General features: G+C 44.4%; 1 protein-coding gene across 9 annotated transcripts in view; it reads left to right on the top strand.

Moving 5' to 3' along the window:
* Nucleotides 1-22,670, top strand: part of TBC1D24 (TBC1 domain family member 24) — a 28,396-nt gene extending 5,726 nt beyond the window's left edge. For 5 of the 9 annotated variants that reach the window (XM_021411106.1, XM_021411113.1, XM_021411107.1 and 2 more), the window contains 8 exons: nucleotides 4,119-4,337; nucleotides 5,860-6,882; nucleotides 8,507-8,524; nucleotides 12,436-12,594; nucleotides 13,549-13,612; nucleotides 14,963-15,058; nucleotides 15,500-15,734; nucleotides 18,404-21,947. In XM_021411106.1, coding sequence (XP_021266781.1) covers nucleotides 5,924-6,882; nucleotides 8,507-8,524; nucleotides 12,436-12,594; nucleotides 13,549-13,612; nucleotides 14,963-15,058; nucleotides 15,500-15,734; nucleotides 18,404-18,558 — 1,686 coding nt within the window. In that variant the 5' untranslated portion in view covers nucleotides 4,119-4,337; nucleotides 5,860-5,923 and the 3' untranslated portion in view covers nucleotides 18,559-21,947. Of the gene's footprint in view, nucleotides 1-3,545; nucleotides 3,949-4,118; nucleotides 4,338-5,859; nucleotides 6,883-8,506; nucleotides 8,525-12,435; nucleotides 12,595-13,548; nucleotides 13,613-14,962; nucleotides 15,059-15,499; nucleotides 15,735-18,403 lie in introns of all 9 variants that reach the window. The other 4 variants (XM_021411110.1, XM_021411111.1, XM_021411112.1 and 1 more) reach the window with 2 other exon arrangements.

The following is a 23,237-nucleotide window of genomic DNA, read 5'->3' as shown; positions in this document are numbered from 1 at the left end:
CTTGTGCTGCCCCAGGGCAGGAGCTGGGAATGAGGGCTGGCTGCTTTCTGTTGAAGTGCTTGCAGCTGCAAGGCCCACGCAATCCCCCAAATACATGCTGGCAATTATCTGACTTCACAGCTCCTTGCAGGTCTGAGGTTTTTACTGTAATAGAACACATGATAGGTCAATCACAGATAATTAAAAGACCTTGTTTAAGAAGACAGTAGTACTTTTCTGAGGATGAAAGCAGAGATTCCAGGGCAAACCTTCTGTGACTGCCATTCGTATGCAACAGCAACAAGAGAAATGATGTAGATGCTTTAAATGATGTGCCCTGTTATCAGTGCTATCCAACACTGCCAGGTCTTTACCTGCTTCTCAGGGAAATGAGCACTGAATACTTGTTTGGGTTCAGCAGGTTTTTAGTCTTTGTCCCAAAAGAGTATGAAAAACCGACGGGGAGCAAGGAATCCCCTGTTGTTACTGATAGACTAGTGTTAGAGCATTGGCCAGCTCCAGCTTCAGGAGCACAGCTCATGCTGTACACAGTGCCTGGGGCGATTCATGAAGAGATCGAACTGCATTTAACTCATCAAAGCAATCCATCCAACTCATATCCTCTGCTGAAAAGGATCGTCGCTCCAAAGTGCATCGGCGTGGTGCAAATTGCTTCTGCTATGCGTGTGCCGAGCTCGCTGTGTTCAGCTTGTGTTGTTGCTAAATGGCGTGCTTAATTTTTGTCTGATATCTTTATCTTCCTAATTAATTCATGGAGTGGGAAGGCTGATATATGTACTGAGGCTGTATATACAACAGGACAGGAGGTGTTGGGGGAAGGAAGGATGGCACTGTGACATCCAGTCTTGTTTCCAGCAGAGATGTCAAGGTATGCTGCTGTAGGCCTGGACTCAGAGGAAACTGAAAGATGCACCCAAGTATTGGGTAGGAAAGACTTAACAGCCTGCTAGTTGCTTTCCATCAGCAGCATTACTAGCATGCTGCATTGCTTTGTTCTTTGGTGTATAAAGCAAAAACGTCAGGCATGATTCAGTATTGTCCAGGGATGGCAGAGCATCTGCTCGGAGCTTTGGCTTTGATTTCCTTTCACTGGAGTGTAGAAGTCTCATGGAAGAAGTTCTCATTATCTGTTCATCTGCCTTCTGCACGGGTTGGGTTAACAAGGTTGTGGAAGCAGGTGGACTTTCTGAGCAGTGACACAGCCTTGTCTGTGGCCAGGGCAGTGTAGGCAGCAGGCAGTGCACTGCGCCCTGCGAGGTTGGCAGCGGTCTTAGTCTGCAGTGCAGCAAAAGGAAATCCCTGCTTTCTGTTCGCACATTATAGAAAGCATGCCAAAATATTTATTCTCCATATCTACGTGTATATGTACAGTGCACAGCAAAAGGTGCTGGGAAATTGGTCTTCGTTAAAAGCAGTGGAGCAGTGCGTGGTCAAAATGAACAATATTGTTGCTGGAGTTTGTTTTCTTGTTAAGTGGCCGCTACGCTGGGTCAGCACGAAGGCTCCTGGTAATCATCTGTCATCAGACTTCCAGGAGACAAAACTGCAAGACTGCTGAAATGGAGAAGAGAGCACGGGTTTCCTCCTTTTGTGCCTTGTTCCCTGTAAGATACGTTTTGAGGAACCTTCCTGTGTTTATTAAATTCAGTGTCAAACAGCATCATCCTAGGTTTTAATCAGAGCTGGAATCTATTTTTTAAAAGTTTGGAATGTAACTCTTTCACTGCTATGGATGTGTGTAGTCTAGATCTGAAAGAAATGTGCTTACGCTGGATTAGTTATAATTCACGTGCTTCAGTTTGCTAATTCCTGCAGTTTGGAAAGCAAAAACTGGTTATCTTAATGAATTGGAGGTAGAGTTGGTTCGTTTTGTGACTGATGGAAATACTGAAGTGTCACTTGCAAAACTTACAAGGTTTCCTTTGCAGTGAAATTCAAGTTGTCCCTAGCCCGACCTGTTAACCTCAGTAAAATTGCAACCTGATATTCTCTTTAAGGGAGGGAAGTCATAATTCATAGGATCACAGAATGGCTTGGGTTGGGAGGGACCTCAAAGGTCATGGACTTCCAAGTTCAAATCTTTTCTATATTGGCTGATGCATTTGTAGCTGATTTCGTTGGTGATTTGTTTCTTCGCACGCTGTATCTGGCTTCTGATTGCCACGCTGTTCTTCATTGCTCAGTATTTTGTACAACTTCAATGCAGTTTTCAGATGTCTTCTGACAGTAACGCACGTAACAACAGGAAGAAAGAGGGGAATGGAATGAAAACGTGGCCGGGCTGGCAAGCTAAATGCTTCCTGAAAATGTAGTCACTGACTTGAAGTTACGCCAGTTCCAGTTCCACGGCCAGTGCTCGGTTTTGAATGATGATCATTATTTGTTTGCTTCACTGTTCTAAACTTGGAAAACCTTTTGTCTGTACTGCAGCCATTTTTGGTGTATTTTCAATCAGCGCTTCTTCTGCTTCTCGCTTGTTATTCTTGATATTGGAGCTGGTAGCTCCATTAGAGGTTCATAGATTCAGCAACCTCAAAGTTGCGTGGCAGCTGCTGACAGAAAAGTTTCTTCTTTTCTGTGCTAATTCCTTCTGCTCTGGAGAAGTCACTAATTGGAAAGGAGAACAGTGGACTTTCCCTTAAAGAGGCATATGCAGCTTTCAAGCTTTGCCAATTTTTTTGCTGATTTTTTTTTTTTTAATCTCCTTCTAGTTCTGCTCTGAGGTGCTTTGAAGTGTCCCAGTTCTCCACAGTTTGGGTGCTGAGCCCTCTGCTACCCAGAGGTCGGGCTGGAGGACACTCACTGCAATACGTTGCTAACTTTTCTAAAGTTACTTTAGCAAGTGGGAGAGAGTTCTGTAGCACTGCAGAGGTATCAGCCTCAGTGCCTTGGACCACATATTTATGCAAACATCTCATTCTGAAATGTTTTTCTCTTCTAGCTGTCTTATCCCCTTCTCTATACGTGAAAGCAAAGTGGCTTACTTGAAGGCAGGGCTTTCTGACACAGACATGCACTCCATGCAGCTTCACCCTCTACTCCTGGACGGATACCCCTGCTCCCTCTGAATGTAACAGGCTGTACTGCATGCTGCTCCCTTGCTGCAGGGGAGGGTAGGAGGCAGCCCCCGGGCAGCTTGCAGTGTGTTAGCTGCAGCCCCCGGGCAGCTTGCTGTTAGCCAGTGAACACGAGGCAATATCTGTCTCCTTTTCCCATCAGCTCGGAGTTCAGCATTGCTCTTGATGTTGTTGCCAGAAGAGAGAATTTGTACAGAGCGGAGGACAAAGGAAAATTGGGAAGGAGTGGGAGAAGGACACCACAAAGGCTGGCTAGAATTTTTCTGAAGTTTCAGTTTCTTCTCCTTTGGCAAGTAAATGCTCCCAGCTGGAGGCCTGCTGGCTTGTAGCTGTTGGCACAGTGTCAGGAGCTATGCACCATTGCACTGAAGCACACTAATTCTGTTGCCTTTGCGAGCAGTTAAGAGCTGCTTTGGTGACCTTGACAATGCCTGTTTGCTTTGCTGTTTTTTTTTTTTTTTAATTTAGGTCTTTGAAAAGCATGAGCTGCCAGACCTATGTAAACAGCCAGCAGATCTATCCCAGCCTAAGTGTGGATAAGAATGGAAGCTCTGATCAAAACTTCTGTCAGTGATTTCTGACCCCGAGTAGCGGACTTCAGTGAGCTTGCCAAGGAGCTCATCACATTAATTAGTTTCTGGAATGGGCGGAAACTTCCAGAGGGGAAGGTGATCGTTCGATGCAACCTCTAAATGTGCCTGTGAATTTGAATGATAGAAAATGAGGAAAAAGAACAGCCCAGGTGTCACACTGACTGTCTTATGCGTTGACTCATAGAAGTTTTACTTCACTCTTCCTAATATAAATACCAGTGGCTCCCAAGGGACGATGGCAGGAAGGGGAAGTTGTTGCATAGTGGAGATTCTGTCAAGTAAGGGATTGTCAATGTTTCTGTACTGAAGTGACAGTCAGCTGTATGGTTCAACCTCCTGTGCTTTACTCACTGCTAACTGTCATTAAATTTCTTTTCTCCACAAAGATGTCATGTAAAATGAAAGATAAATTCAATTAAAGATAATAAGCTTCCCTTGTGATTCCCAGGTGGAGAATGACAGAAAAACCTGGACTCCCACAGAGCTGACGTGGACTCTGCAGTGGACTGGTGTCCTACCACTACTGCCTCTGCGTATCATGAAGACATGCTCATGGGGAGGCAGTGCTTTGAATGCTGTAAGACACCCTGCTCGCAGAAGTGAACTGGGGACTACACGTTGCCTCTTTGAGAATTAATTTTAAATAAGAGTACAACACAAAGAAATGGTGAGTGTTTCTCTATTGCTCTTACATTTTGTGATGTAAAAGATTATCCAAAAAGGACCTGTGTTCATGGAATCTGAAAAATATTTCCAAGAAAGGAGACACCCATCAGCTGTCTGTGAAAGGCTGCTGTGTTGCTGACAACCTTCTGAACTAAAAGTTAAATTTGGGAGTTTCATGTAGTTCCAGAAAATTCCAAATTAATATTAGAGTTTCAGATCATTTGAATGCAGCTGTTGTACAGAACACCATGCTAGTAAATTTCAAGTTCCGTGCATTGTCTAGTTTGATACATAAATTATTAAAGATTTTTTTTGGAAGCATTTCAGTAACTGTTTTTGTTACTTTACCCTTTCTACACAGTGTCATCGTTGCACAGGTCACTTTTATAGGCCTGTTGTATTTTATAGGGCACAGTTGCCTTTGCAGAGTCTGCAGCATCAGTGCAGGTGTGCTCCCTAGCTTCAGCCTGGCACCAGTGAAGATGTTCCTCTTGCTGCCTGCTGTCACTAATACGTATTGCTGCATCTCCACTTCTGTTTTTGCACTAACTTGATTAAACATAATTCAATTATAGGCATCAGCGGTTGCGGTCACCCTGTCTATGGGGACCCAGGTATACTTTAAAGCTGGAGTCAACTAGTAGTAGATCATGTCAGCGTGTGGTCTGAGGAACTAGAAGCTGGTGCCTGGTCTTTCTGCTCCCGTTCATGTTTCGAGTTTTCTAACAGTGATAGCAGGCCCTCTAGAGGGTGATTTGCTCATTGACATTTGTACACGATCAGAACCAGATGTCCAGTGCAGTGCTCAAGAGGATTAAGAGGCGGTTTCATGAAGCTGTTCTAAGCTGACGTGAGCCTGTATTGCCATTAAAAGGATGGTTCTGCCTTGCAGTCATCTTTGCACTGGCTCAGTAATGTTGAGCTGGCTGCGCATCTTATCCAATGGAAAGGAAAACCTGCAACAAATCAACAAACCAATCTCTGTGACCATGTGGCTACATAAGAGCCAGTGCCAACATGGAGAAGCAACTGGGAGTGCATGGCTTTGTCTAGCAGGAGTTCAGCATCTCTTCACTAGCTGCAGAGTACTGGAACAGTTTAAGCTGCTAATGAAACTGCATACTTTTGGTATAAATAGTGATTACTTTGCCAGCAAGTTAGGAATAGAGACTGCAAATAGAACAAACTTTGCAGTGGGTATTTCTGAGCGGAATGCATCTATTCTCTAAGTGAGTAGTTACTGTAAAAGCCCATGCCTCTGCTTGGGCCTGTAGTTAGGAAGCTCGCTTCATGTGCAGATGTGCTCAGAATCCATCAATCAAACCCTTGATATGAGTTATTGACTAGTACATAATGAGCATGGAAGTGAAGTTTAGCTTAAAAATAACGAAAATAAGTTTTAAAAAAGAGAAACATCTTTACTTATGGTTTTGACAGTGTGGGAGCAAGTCAAATGCATGTGTGTGTTCCTACAGAAAATGGGATACCATCTCTTACTCAAACTTGTTTTCTATTTTTTTCAGCAAAAGCCACGAGTCATTTAATGATCAGTTCTCACAGTTTTTCTCATATGCTTCCCCTGGAATCATGGATGAATACAACCGCTTTGTGGATTGGGACAAAATGGATGTTACTGTCCAGAGCCAGGATATAAAGGAACTGACCTGCACGGAGTTCCAGGAGCTAAAGCAGCTGGCCCGGCAAGGCTACTGGGCCAAGAGCCACTCACTGAGAGCCAAAGTGTACCACAAGCTGATTAGCAATATCCCATGTCGCACAGTGACCCCAGATGCAAACGTTTACCGGGACATTGTGGTGAAGATAGTTGGAAAACGTAACAGTAGCTCCCTTCCACTGCCAGAGTTTGTGGACGACAGCCTCGTCCCCACGTACTGCTTGAACGCAGAAGGCATTGGGGCAGTTAGGAAGATTATATTGTGCATTGCAAATCAGTTCCCAGACATATCATTCTGCCCTGCACTGCCTTCTGTGATAGCCTTGCTCCTCCACTACAGCAGGGACGAGGCGGAGTGCTTCGAACAGGTTTGTCGCATCCTTGCTTGCAACGACCCGTCGAAGCGGCTCATCGATCAGACATTCCTAGCTTTTGAGTCCTCCTGCATGACCTTTGGGGACCTGGTTAACAAGTACTGCCAGGCAGCACACAAGCTGATGGTGGCAGTGTCTGAGGACGTGCTGGAGGTGTACTCTGACTGGCAGCGGTGGCTCTTTGGAGAGCTGCCCATGGTTTACATTGCTCGGGTCTTTGACGTGTTTCTGGTGGAGGGCTACAAAGTTCTCTATCGTGTTGCGCTGGCTATCCTGAAGTTTTTTCACAAAGTCAGAGCTGGGCAGCCCATGGAGTCTGACAGCGTGCAGCAGGATATTCGAGCTTTTGTGAGAGACATTGCTAAGTCGGTGTCTCCAGAGAGGCTTCTGGAAAAAGCCTTTGCTATCCGCCTCTTCTCACGGAAGGAGATCCAGCTGCTGCAGATGGCCAATGAGAAAGCTTTACAGCAGAAGGGCATCACGGTCAAACAGAAAAGGTAGGGCTCTCCCTGCAGGTGCTGAGCTCCTCAAACTGAGATCCTGAGGTTTCCTCAGTCTGATGAGTGGTCAGCCAGGCCTGGGTGACTGGTGGGGAAGAAGTGCTCTGCTGGTGCATACTGAGTATCTCTGCTGACTTTGTGCACTTGATTAGAAAAAGTCACCAGCCCTAAAATTAAATATTGCTGGGACTGTAACAGGAAGTATGGTGCATTTATAATTTCTTTTTAGAGGTTCATGTTCACTGCAATTATTGCATCTCCAAAGCGTCTTTCACAGGCTGTTTTTTAAACAGGGAGGCATTTAAAGCTGGAAAAACAGGCAGTAAATGATTGGCAAGAAAAGTACCCAAACAAATATGACAATAATTAATTCTTAAATATGAGATTATTCGTGTAAAAGATCAACTTCATGGTGTCCAGTACCTTGTATTCTGCTGTTTCGTTACTGTAAGTAGACAAAAGCTATCTGAGGTGGGAATGTTTTGCTCACCTGCAGAGTTACTCGAGTAGGTTAAGGAAGGAATAACTCATGCTTACAGGTTACTTTTTAAAGTAGTGTGACTGCAAGCCTCTTGAAAATCAAGGACAGTTCCTTAAGTGTTAGCAAAACTTCTTACGCATATGGTGTATGCATGAAGTTCCCAGTCTTTTCCAAGGGTGTATTTTTACAATTATAGTTTGGTTTACAGTTGGCTTGTGCTTTACCATGCTTGTCTCTTGGAAGAGACTGATCTGCCAGGCTCAAGGCCTCTAGCAACCACAGGGTCATGTTAGCTAGAGTTCTGATCATTAAATTCAGGACTTGAAATGAGAAGTACTGACTCTTCCAGTCCAGGAATATTACCTTTCCTTCATGTGCTGAAGTTCAGAAGAGCTGTAATGTCCTTTCTGAGTATATTAGTATATTCTTCAGCAGAATGGATGTGAAGCAGAAGCTCCTGTTGCACTGAATGTTGTAGGAAGGGACCTTAAAGTTCCACCTCCCTGCCCTGGGTTGCCAACCACGAGATCAGGCTGCCCAGGGCCCCATCCAGCTTGGCCTTGCAAAGTGTTGTACAGGTATTCTTGCTCAGAACAGGGATACCTTCCAAGCAAAATTTACTTAGTTGATATCTGTGTAACTCCTGTAGTAACTGATTTACCAAGCCATGTTACTAATGAAGAACTTGTATCCTCTCTCAACTACTTTTGTAAACATACTGGAGCTTGGCACTGCTGTGAACTAGGCTCAGTTTGGATCCTGCTGTAGGCAGATGTGGTTGCTGGAGAAGTGAGCTTTTCTCCAGGGCTTGATAGGATGTCAGTTTTCTTGTCCAGATATGTGTTTGGCCTGTGCAAGGAGATGATGGATTATTTTCCAATCCAATAACTGAGCAGGCAGGAAAAAGGGGGAAAAAATGGAAGGGAGAATGTAGAAAATATGTTAACAGAGCCTGTCATTTTATTTTCCTCTTGCTTGGTGATTCAAATCAAACTGTACTTTTGTTTCTTTCCAGGCTCCTTACGCTCACTTTGTCAAGGCTCTAGAAAATCACTGATCTTTTCTGTCTTTTTTTTGTCTTCCTCCTTATACGTTCTCCTTCTGTCAATTCCATACCCACTGCACCCCTCCTGTTTGCAGTGTTACAGCTCCAAAAAGGTAGGTTCAGACACTTGGATCTCTGCTCACTTCTTCTGTCTTTGCCTGGCTTTATTCCGGAGCTGTCACTATTGCTAATGCTGGGGCGAGAAAAGCGAGGCAGCAATTACAGCATCAGATTGCTGCATAACATCTACTGTATATGCTCTTACAAAGTTGGTTCAAAGCACCTGCAGAGCTGTGAGATCGGGGCTCATGGGCACAGCTGGTCAGCACGGCGTTTTGCATGCAGCACTGCAAATCTGTATGCCCCAGGATGGAAAAGCTTGGTGTTAAATTGAAGTCATTGCAGCACTGGAAGAAAAAAATGTGGGACATGTTTTGTAGGTTTGGTTTGGGGGCTGTGCGTTTTTTGTTGTGGGGTTTTGTTTTTGTTATTCCTGTTGCTTTTTGTGCAATTAGGTATCACCCACGTTCAGACCTGGCCTGTGCTGTTGCAAATTTATGCAAGACATGCTTGATTTTTTTTTTCTTTGCAAGATTTCTGTGGCTGATTGAAAGGCTGCTGGACTGAACCCAACTTGGCACACTCCTAAAAGTAACTTGTCTCGATTTATACTGTGTTATATTTATTTCTAAGTAGAAGTACTTCTGTGTCAAGAAGGTCAGGGTTACTCAGCCATATAGCAATGACTGTTAATTAAGTCGTTCCTCAAGTCTTGGCCCAAAAAGCATTTCTCTGAGAACAAAAACCAGTGGACTGTAACACCCGATAAGCAGAGAACTTGCAAAGAACGACTGCCCTGTGAGCATTAAGTCCCACAGATGTGTGGCTCCAAATTGACGCCCTGGAGACGATCTTCAGCCTTGTTGCGGGTGCCCTGGGCTAACTTCAGTGAGAGGTGCACGCTAACGTTTGTACTAATTCATAAAATCAAAGTGGGACTAATTTCCACGTGTTTTCGTGTCTGAAAGAACACCTCGAGAGCAAACTCATCAAAGCATGTTTCGTGTCATGTTCGGTGTGTCAGGGATTTTGTCTCCAGTCAGTCGGAGTGCTTTTAATTCCAGCCAAGCAAACCTGCAAGGTCCGCCTGGTGTTTTAATGTCATTACAAGATTCTGAAAGCAGCAAAAAGCAGAAATCAATTTCTGGAAGGAAGCACGGAGTTCGGAGCTGAGGGAGCCAGCGTAGATGCAGGCTGGCTGTTGACACTGTTCTCAGCACAGCATTATGTTTCAGCCTCAAACACCTGCAGCTGACAACTAATGACTGAAAAGAAACGTGTCGCTTCCACCGCGCTTTGTGTCCTAACCAAAATTGTAATAGATTTTTAGAGATTATGCAGACCCTGGAAGACCTGACGCAAGGTAGAGCGCTTAAATTATGCTACTTTCTAACCCAGTAGTGTCTCATTTTATTTGGGATGGGAAGATGTCTTCCCAGCATCCCAATAAGGGAGGACTGAGGAAAGCACTAAGGGTGAAGTCTCAGTTAACTTGCTCAGTTCTGGTGATAGTTTCAGGGCACGTCTCCATGCTCTGCCAGTCCAAATCCAATGTGCTTAGCTTTTTTTTTTTTTTTTTTCCACTGGATGACTTTGAATGGTCTGTGGTGGCGATGGCAGCTAATAACCTTCATTTTCAGCAGCTGGCATGGAGCAGAACCTCTCTGTTAAGCCAGTTTGTGTGCTGTTCGTTTTCACTCATTTACTACTTGAAAAGCGGCTGCCCAGCTGAAGCAGATGGTTTTCAGTATTAACAAATATTTTCTAAGAATAACAGAAACGCTGCCAAAAAGCAGGGAAGGAATGAAGGGTAGGCACTTGTAACTCTAGTTGCAATTTTCTGAAAGCCGTCAGGTTTATAAAGCAGTTCGGAATTTGGTTTTGAGGGGACCAATGTCAGGGGGACTGGTTTCAACACCGGGTTACATTTCCAGTCTCAGGCACCTACAGCTGTGATGTATGGTGGGGAAATAAGTCATTTCATATGAAATCCTGCAGCCAAGCTATGACCCGGGTTTCACTCATTGAATGGTGACATGCAATGTGAAATGATTCACAGTGACATGGAGGGGCGGCCTGGAATAGTTTCATATGGCCAATGGAATGCAAGGGTGTTTTAGTGAACCAGAAGGCTCCATTGCTAAAGGTGATACTCCACCTACATGGGAAAGTCCTACCCTATTTATCATCATTGCGTTTTTCCTTTGGAAGTTCGCCATAATAAACCAGCAGACAGTGCTGAATGTTTTTCTCATTCCTCGAATGTGGGGGAAAAACCCTGATGTCTCATGAGCTCCGACCAGGCCTTTGTTTGCCAGCTGTGTTCTGTAGTGCCACCAAGCCTTGAGGCGCAGGCCGGGCAGAACCAGAGGGGCTGAGACCTGCAGGAAGATCCTGGCGATGTGGGTTTGAGCGTGGGCTCACGCTTTGCATCTGACCAGCTGACCTCTCCTGGGTCTCAGCAGATTAAAAGCATAAATAAAATCCTAGGCAGAGTAATACTGTAAATTGTACAGCCCGCTGACTGCTGGAGCCTGTTTAAGCTGGTGTCCAAATGAGTTTCTTGCAAACAAATAATGCAGGGCAACAGTGCAAGTCGTGACTTGGTTCGTGTTGCTGAAGGAAGCAGTGGTGCTTGTTTTTTTTTAAGTGACCTAAGAAGTCACCTCGCTAGAAACGCACTGAGGCAACTGTGCTACATTTCAGTAAGCATTTCCCAGTTGTTCCTGGCAAGTGCTGCTCTAACATGCAGTGCAAATGCTGATCTCTTTGTACTGCAAGCAAGAAAAACAGATCCATGTCGTGTGTGTTAGGGAGCAGCCCAGCTATGCAGGTGTGTAGTGTTGAGGTCCTCTATGTTCCGTGAATCTGGGAGGAAGGAAATGCAAAAGTATCCAAAAAAAAAAAAAAGCATGAAACCCTGAATTGGAAAATACTTGCAGTTCTTCCACAAGCTGAAGTCTTGCATGCAGAGCAAACTACCCCAAACTTGGTGCAACTAATTGCTACTCAGTAACTTAATATCTTGTGTGAGTTCATCTGTCACTTACCCCATGTTCTTGGCTGTCACATTTGCATTTTAAAAGTCTTCTAACATCGGTCATGAATTCAGTAACACTCGTTTAATCCCCAGGCTCTAAGTTTGTGTGTTTATTTAATCTGCAAACCGAAGGCTGGTTGAGATGTTCCGCTTTTTTTTTTTTTTTACTATTTTTATTACTTTCAAGTGTTTGAAAGCCATGAGTCAGTTTTCATAAATGTATCAGGCCTCTTTGAGAGGGAGATGGGGGTTGGTTTCCAGTGCGAGTCAATGGCATTCCCTTCACCTGCTCAGATTTTGTCTGCATCTGTGAGGCTGGGAACGTCTTCACTTCTTAATTAAGTGAAGTCATTTATAACGAAGTGCTTCCAGTTGGAGGAACTTTGCAAAAGCTTCAAATATTTGGCTTGGATTAGCATTGCTTAGCATGGTAGCGCTGATTCCTCTAAGGTTTCTGAGTGTTTTACAGCTTCCCTAATTCCACAATACAGGCACCACCTCAGAGGGGAAAAAATGCTATCTATTTTTTTTCTGGCTGTTTCTGCAGGTATGTTGTTCTTTGCACTTAAGTACCAGCACCAGTAAGACTGTCTCCCACAGCAAATTCAGTTTGGTCTGTTCAGTGTCAAGGTCAAGCTAGCTGCCTCACCATTATGTCCTCTGCGTATACAGGTGCAGGCCTCAGCTGCCATGCAGAGGTATTGCTTCAGGTGTTCCACTTATTCTCAAAGATCATGTTAAACTGCTGTATTTTATATTCTTCCCTAAATCATGGCCTTCTAATCCCATGGGTTGGAGCTTTGGGTACTAGCGTATCTGCTAGGGTCTTTAGGCGTTCAGCTCTTTTCTTGTTGCTGTCAGTAATCAGAGTCTGCTGGTTTTGTTAAGTCGTCGTCTCTCAATATTTTGTGCTGTATTTCTCAGGCAGAATGTGCACTTGGCCGTCCACGCGGAGAACTTCAAGTCTGAAATTGTCAGTGTGAAAGAGATGCGAGATATCTGGTCGTGGATCCCGGAGCGCTTTGCACTTTGCCAACCCCTCTTGCTCTTCACCACCTTGGAACACGGCTGCAGTCTGAGCAGGTACTCACACCTTTCCCTGCGCTTCTTTAGTGCAGGGCAAAAAAAGAGCAGTTAATGAGCTGCTGACTGGATGGGTGTACGAGCCTTGTGTAGTCAGAGCTCTATCAGAAAAACAGTCACTGGTGGAACACAAATGTGGCAAATTCCTCTTGGCTTCAGCGTTTGACCAGGACATTTCATTTGCCAGAACGCAGAGAACTGTCCACAACCAATCAGAAAAGTCAAACGTACATCAGTTCAGAATGTCCTGCTCTGAGACTGGTTCTTTCCCCACTGGTTATAAATGATTTAAATTGGTGGCTGCTCTGCAGGCTTTTTTTGAGGGATTAGTTTGAATGTGGCTATCGAAAGGGAAATAAGGGAAGTGAAAACGGGTGGTTCCCTTACAGTTTCTCTCTTTCTGTGATTTTGACTGTTATTACTTAAGTGGGATAAAATAGATGTGAGTTTTACTTGCACTTGACACATGAGACTATAATGATATAGCTCCTAATAATTACTTCCACTCTGAAATTGAGATAGCGAGCTGGGGGGTGATGTGCTGTCCCAGCGCTGCGTGTCCGTGAAGAGAAGGGAATGCATCATAATTCTTTGGTATGAGGACACAAAGCTCTGAAGCAGAGATACAGTCATCAGCCCTCAGGATGCAACTTGCTTTCCATTGCCTGATGTAAAATGCTGCTGTTGTCATAGCTAGGCTTATTCTGAGGGAGCACAAATGACTCTGCAGAAAGCTGACTAGAGGAGAGCTGCTCCATAGCATGTTTGCACTCAGCTGTGTTATTTGTGATGGATGCTAGAAAGCATCTGGCATATTCTTCAGCCTCAGATGATTTATTTTTTTTTTGCCATGCCACCAGCTGAGGGAGGAGGTGGTGGCTAACGTTAAGGTGGAAATGAGCTGCAGTTGGTGGTGGTTGCTGAGTGCTTATTTTTGTGTGCTTTGCACTCCAGGTTCTATTCTCACAGTGAGGGACATGAGCCAACTCTTCTTCTCATCAAGACCACAGCAAAAGAGGTGAGTGAGGTAAAAGATGAGTGAAGAAATGAGGTTTTAAGCTGTTGTGTAATGTTACATTACAACACACAACAGTTTTGAATAAACTGGAGAAACAAGGAGCCTGAATTGCTTCGGTGTTGGGTTTTTCTGTTTGTTTTTTAACAATTGCATGCTCTAATTTATTCCACTTGTTGATTATGGAACTATACATTCTTGAGCAAGTCTTGTAAACTAGGTTTTGGTCTGCTGTTCTTCATAAGTAATGGGGGATGATGGACTGTAGCTGCTCACTGAGCTCTTGGACTGATTTCCCTAGTTACAGAATCAGAAGGAGAGGCTGTGGAAATGTGTAAAACTTGTGGTTCATAGAGGATATTTTCATTTGTGTGTGTGTGTGTGTGTTTGCTTTTGCTGAGGGTCACATTCGTCCTTTATTCCAATGTTTATCTGTGCATTTTGGAAAGAAGAAAACTAGTCTTCCCATTTTCTGACTCTCGTGAACTTTGGATACATCAGACCCAATGACATTCTGGGGCATTTGTTTACTTCATTCACGTGCTTTAACCTGCCTAACAAAACTCTTCTTCAGTTATTTTGTCCTAGGAGCTCTGCTTGTAATGCTGGCAGAGTCTAAACAGCCAGTGTACCTTTGAGCAGCTCTGTTTAACCACAGCTCTGAGAACACAGCACGTTGCTTTGATCGTGTTCCTAGGCCTTCGCTGCTTGGTCTGTCTCCCCTTGGCAGGATGCTTGTTGCTGGTAGTGAGAAATTCTTCTGGTGCAAAACAGGGGAGTCCACAGAAGAATTCAGCCCTGTAAGGCTGTGCTTTTCTTTATGGGAAGCTCCTGAGCTCCATGCTGTTGGAACAGGCTGCTTTAAATGTCGGAGCTCATTTAGAATTGACTTAACTAAACTAGACTGATTTTAACCTACAGCTGGAATGGGGGGAGCTCAGGGCTGCTGTGTGCTAGCAGAGAATGATCAGCCAGAACTGCTTGTACTGTGACTTGTGGTGGTACTGCTGCTTTGGGTGCTAAAAGGAGGAAGTAATGTAAGGATTTAAAAGTCTGGGGTCATTTGTGTTTTGGTCATTGAGGATACGTTGGAACGTTTCTCCTTGCAGGCCTCAGAGATGTAAAATAATTCATGAAACGCTTAGTATCGGGAGGGTGCTCCCCAGCAGATTAAAGCAGTTTAAATCTATCTTTAGATATAAGTACTTGTGCTGCCTTAATCCACTGATCTAGAGCTTTTGAAAATCAAACTATGTAAAAGCTTCAGTTCCGGACCCTGCAGTGTTGCTCTCAGTTGTTGTAACGCGCTTTGCTCTCCCACGGAAAGCATCCTGACTTTGCTGTTCACCCCAGGTCTGCGGTGCTTACCTGTCAACCGACTGGAGCGAGCGCAGGCGAGGCGGGAACAAGCTGAGTTTCTTTGGAACTGGGGAGTGCTTTGTGTTTAGGGTGAGTACGGTTTCTTTGCTCTCGCCCCGCAGTAAGGCAGTGTGGTGTACTGGGGTGACGAACTCACGCTTCCCTTCCAATGGAAGAGGCTGGATGATGGGCACTTCTAGTTTTTCAAGCCTGCCGAGCACTTCTGATTATGCAGAGGAAATGTAACTTTCCAGCTTTGTGGTTTGCCTTTTTCTCCCAGTGCTCAGAGTTCTTTCTTACCAGTTTTATTAAAGTAACCTGGGAACCACTGCGTTGTTTTTTCAATCTCTTAAAGAACAGAGGCATAAAGAGAAGAAACAGTATCCGACCTAAAAGAATGTTTGGTCCGATCTTCACTGCTGATGGTGTGGGTGGAATCTTGAGGGGCTTGAACGTTGTTTTCTCTGCAGACCTCTCAGCGTTGTTATTGTTCACTGATAGAAAGTTCTGTTTCTCTCTTCACCTGCACAGCTGCAACCAGAAGTGGAACGCTACGAGTGGGTGATCATAAAACACCCAGAATTGGCCGCAAGTGGCTCCGAGCCAGGAAACCATGCCTCGCCAGCCTCCAACAGCCTTTCCTTTGGAAGCCCTCCCTCAGACCCATCCGATCGCCTTTCTCCCTTCCTATCAGCTCGGCACTTCAACTTACCTTCCAAAACAGCTTCCATGTTCATGGCTGGCAGCAGTGAATGCATCATTGTAGGTAAGTCAGTGTGGTTTTGAGCGTATACTCCACACCAGCTCTTATCACTCCTATTAGATGAGAGAGTCCCATTGATCTGCGGTATACGCATTTCAGTATTATTAGTACAGTTAGAGAGAAAAGTTGCCAAAACATGGTATTACCCAACAAAAGCTTTCCTTGGGAAACGTGCATAATGTGCATTTAAAATAAGATCTTTGATAGTAACTCATGGCTTCAAGCGCAGTGGTACCTTCATCCTGCGTAGTGATAAGAAGTAGTTCTTGAAGAGGAGCTTAGTTTGCACTGAGGATTTTGACTCGTAAGGTAGAGCGTGAAACACGTTCATTCTCCTGGAACTTTATTAGATCTGTGATGATTGTGATTTTGTTGAAAGCCTGCTTAGTAAAGTCGTCACCTAAATGGTGACTAATATACAACTGTAGATGTCCTCCCAGAAAGCTTGACTTGACACGTTTTAGGAGTGCATCTAGCCCAGTGATTTTAGCTGTACCGTCAAATGTCTGCTGATTTTCCACTTAGCAGCACGTGCACTAATCAGCCGTAAGTTGGGCTGCTCCAGTATCAGCTAGGCTTGTGAAATACACGTGTAATTGAATCAGAAATCACTGATAATTACAGATCGCAGGTATTTGAGAGATCTTAACTGTTCACTGTAAGCAGCAATAAGAGAAATACAAGCTTGAGCAGTAGATAAATAGAAACGAATGTTGTATGTAATCCAGCTATAGATGAGACTTCCTACCCTTTTGATTCTTCGGATGGTTTTTGTAGCTTACGCAGTTGCCCTGTAGGCAGTTAGGAAACCTTTCCTTTTGTCTTCCTAGCACATTTGTCTCTAAATCTATTTCACTCTACTGCATCTCTGGCTATAAGCTCTGTGAATATTTACATAGACACACAGGTAATTAAAATGTCGTTTGCTTTGAGTTTTATCATGATTAAGAATACCAAGCCAGTGCTGTTGCTTCTCAGTCTTGTTCTTCTCCTAGCTTTGATTTTGATTGCTAAGTTTCCGCAGTTTTTCTTTACAGAGGGAAAATGTGCAGTTGGTAGCTCCCAGGATTATCCAGCATTGAAAGACAGGTCTTAAAGACAGGAAGTTGAGTCAGTTTTCTTGTTCTTGATGAATTGCTTGGGTTTGTTTTCAAAACCTTATTCTGATATAGTCACTGAAAAGCAATGAATTTCAGCCTATTCTGTTATACCTGAAGACAACAAGCAAGCATCACTTAGGACATGGGTGTCCAACCTTTTAACTTGCCTGGTCTGCACTGAGTGAAGAAAAATTGCCTCCAGCCACATATAAAATATATAGAAATTCTTGAAAGCTATTCTCAAATTCTTTTCTCAAAATGGAAAGCGAGGCTGCGTGTATTCCTCTGCTCACGGAACGGTGTTTAGCCAACGCATCAAAATGCACGAAATTATTTGCCATAATTTGAGCTTCCCCTAACTTAAGTGTCATTTTGACAGCTGCTGTGGTTTGAAACATTGTACAGAAATTGATTATCACCTTGATGATGCGAGTTTAACTCATTTAAATGGGCAGTCACATCCACCATAGATGCTCAGTCTGTGAGCCGTTGTCATCTTCAAGTTCTGGCACAAACTTTCCTTCAGGTTCCACAAATGACTTGATTTCATTTTTCAAATCACAAAATCTTTTAAGAATTTTACCCCGACTTACTTAACCACCTTCCTTCAGAAACCTAAGTGATGTCCCCATGATCAGCATCCATACTTTTAAGGAACTCCTGGAACTGGCAATGATTCAACCCCTTAAACTTCATGAAATTCACAGCTTTGTTGACAATTTGCATGACATTTTTAAAGCTTTACCACATCCACGTGGTAGGTGGATGGTTGGACTGGATGATCTTGTAGATCTTTTCCAACCTAGCTAATTCTATGATTCTATAAAGATTAAAATCACTTTAATATATTTCTCACTGCTTCATACAAGTCAAGAGATTGAGTTGTGTCTTTTAATGGCACCAAGGCAGCTATTGCTTCAGTGACGTGATGTTTGTTATCAGTAATAGGAATGGCAAGTTGAGCTGTATCTGTAGCATTGGTACCTTCATCTATCACCGCAGCACAGCATTGGAAATGAGCAGCTTTAGTCTCCAAACTTCTTCCAGTAGATTTTGCTGTTTCTTCAGTTTGCCTGGCTACAGTCTGGTGAGGCAGACCGATGTTAGGAGAATCCGAGCTTTTTATCAGGCTTTCTGCACGTTGCCTAATAAAGTCAGCAAATGATTCTGACTTTTTTGCTGTCAGAGTTGCTGCCCTGTAACGAGCTTTTATAGCAGAGTCTGTTTGAGTTTCAACTTTAAAAACATTTTGTTGAGATAGGACTTTCCTTCGTTTCTGCTTTTTTGGCCTTATGAAGCATTCCTTGATATTCATCAAATTTGGCAGCGTGTGTTTGCATATAATGTCTTTTCAATGACCTTTGAAAACTGACACAATTTCCTTGCAAATTATGCATAGTGACTTATTATTTGTCTGAACAAAAAAGTACTCCTCTGTCCTTTTTTTTGTAGAACACTCACCCATTGGACATGCCTGATTTAGGGCTTCTGGTATTTAAATCAGATTATATAACAGTTTTGCATGCTAAGAAATGCAAAGGCAGCTTTAAACTCAGTATTTTCTCTTTGCAGGAGGCGGTGATGGCCAGGCTCTTTACCTCGATGCAGACCTGAACCATGGAAGAACCAGCCACTGCAACACTTTCAATAATCAACCGTTGTGTTCCGAAAGCTTCCAGATCTCTGTCTTGGAGGTGTGGGGCTTCAGGGACACCATGAATGGCTGACATGGCTGTCATTATTCATGTAGATTTTCAGTTGTCGTAGGTTTCTCAAGGCAAATTGTAATGCAGGAGCCAAGTTAGAACACAATTCCCACTGGACTCAGTGTTCCTTAATATTTACGGAGCAGTGCACTTGATGCAGGACTTAGTTGTTTACTCTTATTTAAGACAGGTGAAAGTGATGTACCCTATTAACTCCTTAGCTCAGTACCTCTAGAGACCTGATCTGGCTGGATTCAGGTGTTGATAGTCAGTGGAAGTGAAAACTGAATGTTATTTCAAACAATCCGAAATGTATCCAAGTCTGTATCAGAGGACAGTTTTGCAGCTCAGCGCAGTTCCTCAGAGACGCTGAGCTGGCTGAGCCAGAAATATCCAATGTCCACTTACAGCAACACTGGAGACCTCAGATTCAACATAGGGCAGTAGTTCATAAAACCATTGCCCTAATGTAAACAGATATTGTGCAGACAAATCATGAGTACCACTGATGTACCATCAGTACAGTTTTAGGAGTAAGTTACAAAGGAACCGCGACTGCTAGTTCCCCTTCTGCTTGTACCTGAGTCCTTGACACATTCCATTGCATCTCTCTGGGGAGGCTGCCTCTGAAGAGGGCGTCCAGACTGGACAGGGATATCTCAGAGGCTTGATTTTGTTTACATTCCTATTCCATATCAGTATAATAGCTTCAGGCTGAATCAAGTTTCAGGCAGCTGAAAGCACAAGGTGATATACAGTTCTTAGACACATTTCTTTGTCTTTCTTGGAAGCTGAAATGAAACATTAAATGTATGAATAACCGTGCAGATATCACTAAATGTTTAGGGAGTTAGGCACTGCCATACAGAAGCTTAATGCGTCCTCCTCAAGTAAATGGAGGAATGTGGGAGGGGAATCTTCTGTGCAGCATTACCCTGGGAGTGAATAAGTTTCCCAGGAGAGCTCTAGGTGACACTTGCTCCATATCATGAGTCTTCCCACTGATGAGATTCTGAAAAAGGTAACGCTCTCTCGCCAGCTGCGTTCAAGTAGTTTGCATGGTGCAAGGAGGTTTTGGCTTGTTCCTGAGAATTCATGCCGTTCTCTCCTGCAGGCATGCCTCCCGCTCTGTGCTGTCTGGAGGCAGCTGCTGGGAGTCTTTATCTGAAACTTGCTGTATGTGCTGTAGAGCTTCTCCTGCGAGGCACAAGTGCGTAAACATCAGTGGATAGTGCACAGCACACTTTGCTCTCAGAGCTTCTGTGGGTGACTCACTAGGAATATGATTTACCGCTACCGGTGAAATGAGGGGAAAGAAGAAAGTGCTGGTCTTTTTTGGCTGTTCAATCTAACATCTCTAGTGAGGAAAACATGATTACTACTTAAACTTGAAGTCCATAAAGGGTAAAAGTAAAAATGTACAGTGATAAAATATCAGTTGGGGTCATGTTAATATTCCGAGGTCACGGGTCAGTCAGGTTGGTAATGTTGGCTTGTACGGCTTGCTAGCAAAGGAAATACCATGTGTCTTTGCTTCTTGCAAAGTAGATGAGCAAACTTGGCAAAAAATGTGAGTTCCTTTGGAAGGTGCCATTTTGATTTTATTTTTTCTCAAAATAACTCCTTGAAATACTCAATTACATATACAAATTTCAGGTGTCATATATTTTCAATTACGTTATTTCACATACTGCTTGCTCTTTTCATAGGTTTACTGTGAGCTTGATTGCACTGGAAGGGTTGATATTAATGAAGATATTAATGGGAAGGATCTTGACAATCATATCTGGTTTTGATGAACACTGGCTCATGCCATTTTTTCAGCCAGCAGTATCATGTTGCACTTGGTAGCGTCCCATCATCTTCCTGTGACAAATTAGCTGGAAAATATACCTCATTTAATAGGATCTCTTAAACAGAGGTGGGATTTCTTAACGTTGTCCATATCTCCTCCCTTTTGAGCTCTTCTTTGAAGTGCCCTTGCAAGACAATAACATTGATTTTCAGCTTTGTTAAGCTGTCAGAAATTCCCTGGAGCTGCGTGTTGGCAGGGTTTGTGGGACTTCAGTATCGCACTCAAAACAGTGAGTAGCTTTTTCTGTTCAGAATTGTTCGTGCAGCTGCTGGTGGTGACTTTTGTTTCTTTCCACCCACAATGGATGTAACTGTGTCAGTGAAACCTGAGTACTGTACCACTTCGTAAGCCATATCTACAGACCCTGTTCCTTTCCCTGTTCTGTTGCTAGTACACAGAGATGTGGCTTTCTGATCAAAAGTTTCTCACAGTCGGTCAGAGTTTTGTCATAGCACTTTGGTGTGAGAGCTCGAGGAGTGGCACTGAGCTTCAGGTGTCTGAGTCTCGAGCCCTTTCCATAAGTCAGTTGCAGGCCTCGGCCCAGGTGCCCTTGTGTCACATGAGGGCAGCTTCTGGTCCCTCTGGTGAAGGTGCACAAGAGCCCCCTCTTGGGTAACTTATCTGGATGGCCAACCAGTCTTTGGTGTGGGACTCAAGGGAAGTCTCCCTCAAGGACCACATGACACTGGGTGACAGCTTTGCAGCTGGGAGGGGTGGGCTCAGAGCACACCCTACCCCAGCACAACTCGAGCTGCGGCCTGTACAGGCCTGCAGATAACAGCAAGGAGTGGGTGCCATTTCAGGCAGGTGATCTTCCTTCTGTTTGTTACTCCTGTCAATCTTAAGAGATGTGTTGCAGCAGTGGTTTTACTGTTGTAGCATTCTCCTCTTGCAGACATCCTGCAATGCTGGTGTTGTCTTTGAACAGCCTAAAGAAGCAAGAGGCTGTAGTAGTCTAACAAGCAAGATACATTATACAAAGCTGTGTCATCTTCGCACACTCCTTTGGTTCAGTAAAAATTAATGTTTCTTCTCAAGTGCAAATCCTCGTGTAGTTGTCATTACGGTTGTGAGACATCCTAGAGAAGCAGTGTTGTGAGTTGGCTTTCTTTGCAGTAGCAGAGAGGCTTTTTTTTGTCCCCGTAGGTAATGGTTGTCGCTGACCAAGTGTATATCAGCAGTCCAAGTAATGAAGCCAACAGTTGATGTGTTAACATGCAGGACCCTCGAGATAGGCCGCGAACAAACCGCTCTTTAAGAGAACGGGTACAGTGGGCACCTTGCCAGAAGGTCAAAGCTATCTGAAGTACCCCAGCTGCAAAGTGGGTTGGATTCCATTGCAGCTGACTCAGTGTGCTCTCAGCGTGCCCTCCCACTTGTTCGTAGTCCTGCTGGTTTCAGTGACAGAAGAGTGCGGGTGTCACTGCGGGAACTGTTTGATGTGAAGCTGCAGAGCTGAAGGCTGAGCATCAGCTGCCACAGTTCTACAGGAGCAATCTGCCTTCCTGAGGAGCTGGTTTTGTTTTGTAATACTCTATTGGAGGCAGAAAAAAAACCAAAAACTCCTGACGCTGGAAACTTGCATGTATTTGTAAATGGCATCGGGGTTGTTTCCAGGCCACAGGAACTGTTTCCAGCTGCTAACCAGGCTGGACAGCATTCCCCACTAGATGCACAAGCTGCCATTCCTGCACTTTGACATGCTTTGTTTTCTGATGAAGCACATTTAAGGCAGTTGGGATAACTGAAGACAAACTGAAGAGGCAGACAGTACTGCTCTCTGAAGAGTTCAACATTAATGCCAATAGAAAGCTGTGCTTTGCCATGGGAGAAGTGGCACTTCCCTATCAGTCAGCTGCTATTTGTGTGTGTGCATTGAAGTTATTGTTCTTTCTCCTTCAAAATACATCCACGTTTTTGATGGGGAGCGAGCTTCCTCCGCTGCCCGTGCGGTCACCGTCACATTCCCGATGCCACAGTGAGTGGGCACTGAGAGCTGTCCTGCAGACACAGCCCTGGAGGAGCTCAGCTGCTGTGGCCGACATCTGGAGCACAAGTGTGGGGCGGGTGGGAGGCTCAGGCTCCTGCTCACAGCCCGGGGTGCCCTTCTGCCAGCACTGTTGTTGTGGGTATTGTACTGAACTATTCAGAGCTGAGATGAGTGTGGTATTGGGTGATGTGCCGCTGAATTGGTTTCCTGCTCTTCTGCTGCCCTGCAGCGATGCTGTTTTTGTTACCGTGCAGAATCTTGGATTGTATTAAAAGGTGTTGGACTGTGGAAGCGACTGACCTCATCCTTCAGCAGAGCTGTCTCTGGGTTTTTCCTTCCTGTAGACCTCATAGCAAGTGATGTGGTAAAACTGAGAGATAAACCTTGGAATATGCATTCTCTCTCACGTGAACTCTTCACTGCAGTGAAGCCTGGAGCAGTGATGCTGCACTCTCTGACTCCCGCTGAGACCACGTGCCAAAGTAACCATCAGATAACACGAGGCTGGTGAATTCTGAGATGAGCAGACATCCTTTGGCCGAGGCTGAGTGTTTTGCCCCAGCCCAGCCTGTGTTGATAACAAACCAGACCAAGCAGCAGGGCTGCCGCATCCTTTGCGCTGAGCACGGAGCAGTGCTGCAGCCCCCACGGGCTGCACCTGTCCAGCAGCAGCACCATGGGATTGGCAGCTGGCAAGCAGCTTTGTTTAAAGCTAGGATTTTTCTGCTCTTACTGCCTTGGTTTTAGCTTGGATCCCTTCCCTCCCGCTGTCCCTCATAACAGTGCGATTGCTTTTCGTCCTGGTTGAAAGGAGCGTTCCTGCTTAGCAGTGCTGATTTGAACACATTTTGTGTT

Source organism: Numida meleagris, chromosome 13, assembly GCF_002078875.1.
Source record: "Numida meleagris isolate 19003 breed g44 Domestic line chromosome 13, NumMel1.0, whole genome shotgun sequence".
NCBI classification, from domain to species: Eukaryota; Metazoa; Chordata; class Aves; order Galliformes; family Numididae; genus Numida; species Numida meleagris.
Note: the sequence above shows the minus strand (reverse complement) of the source record. Positions and strands in the feature narration are given on the sequence as shown.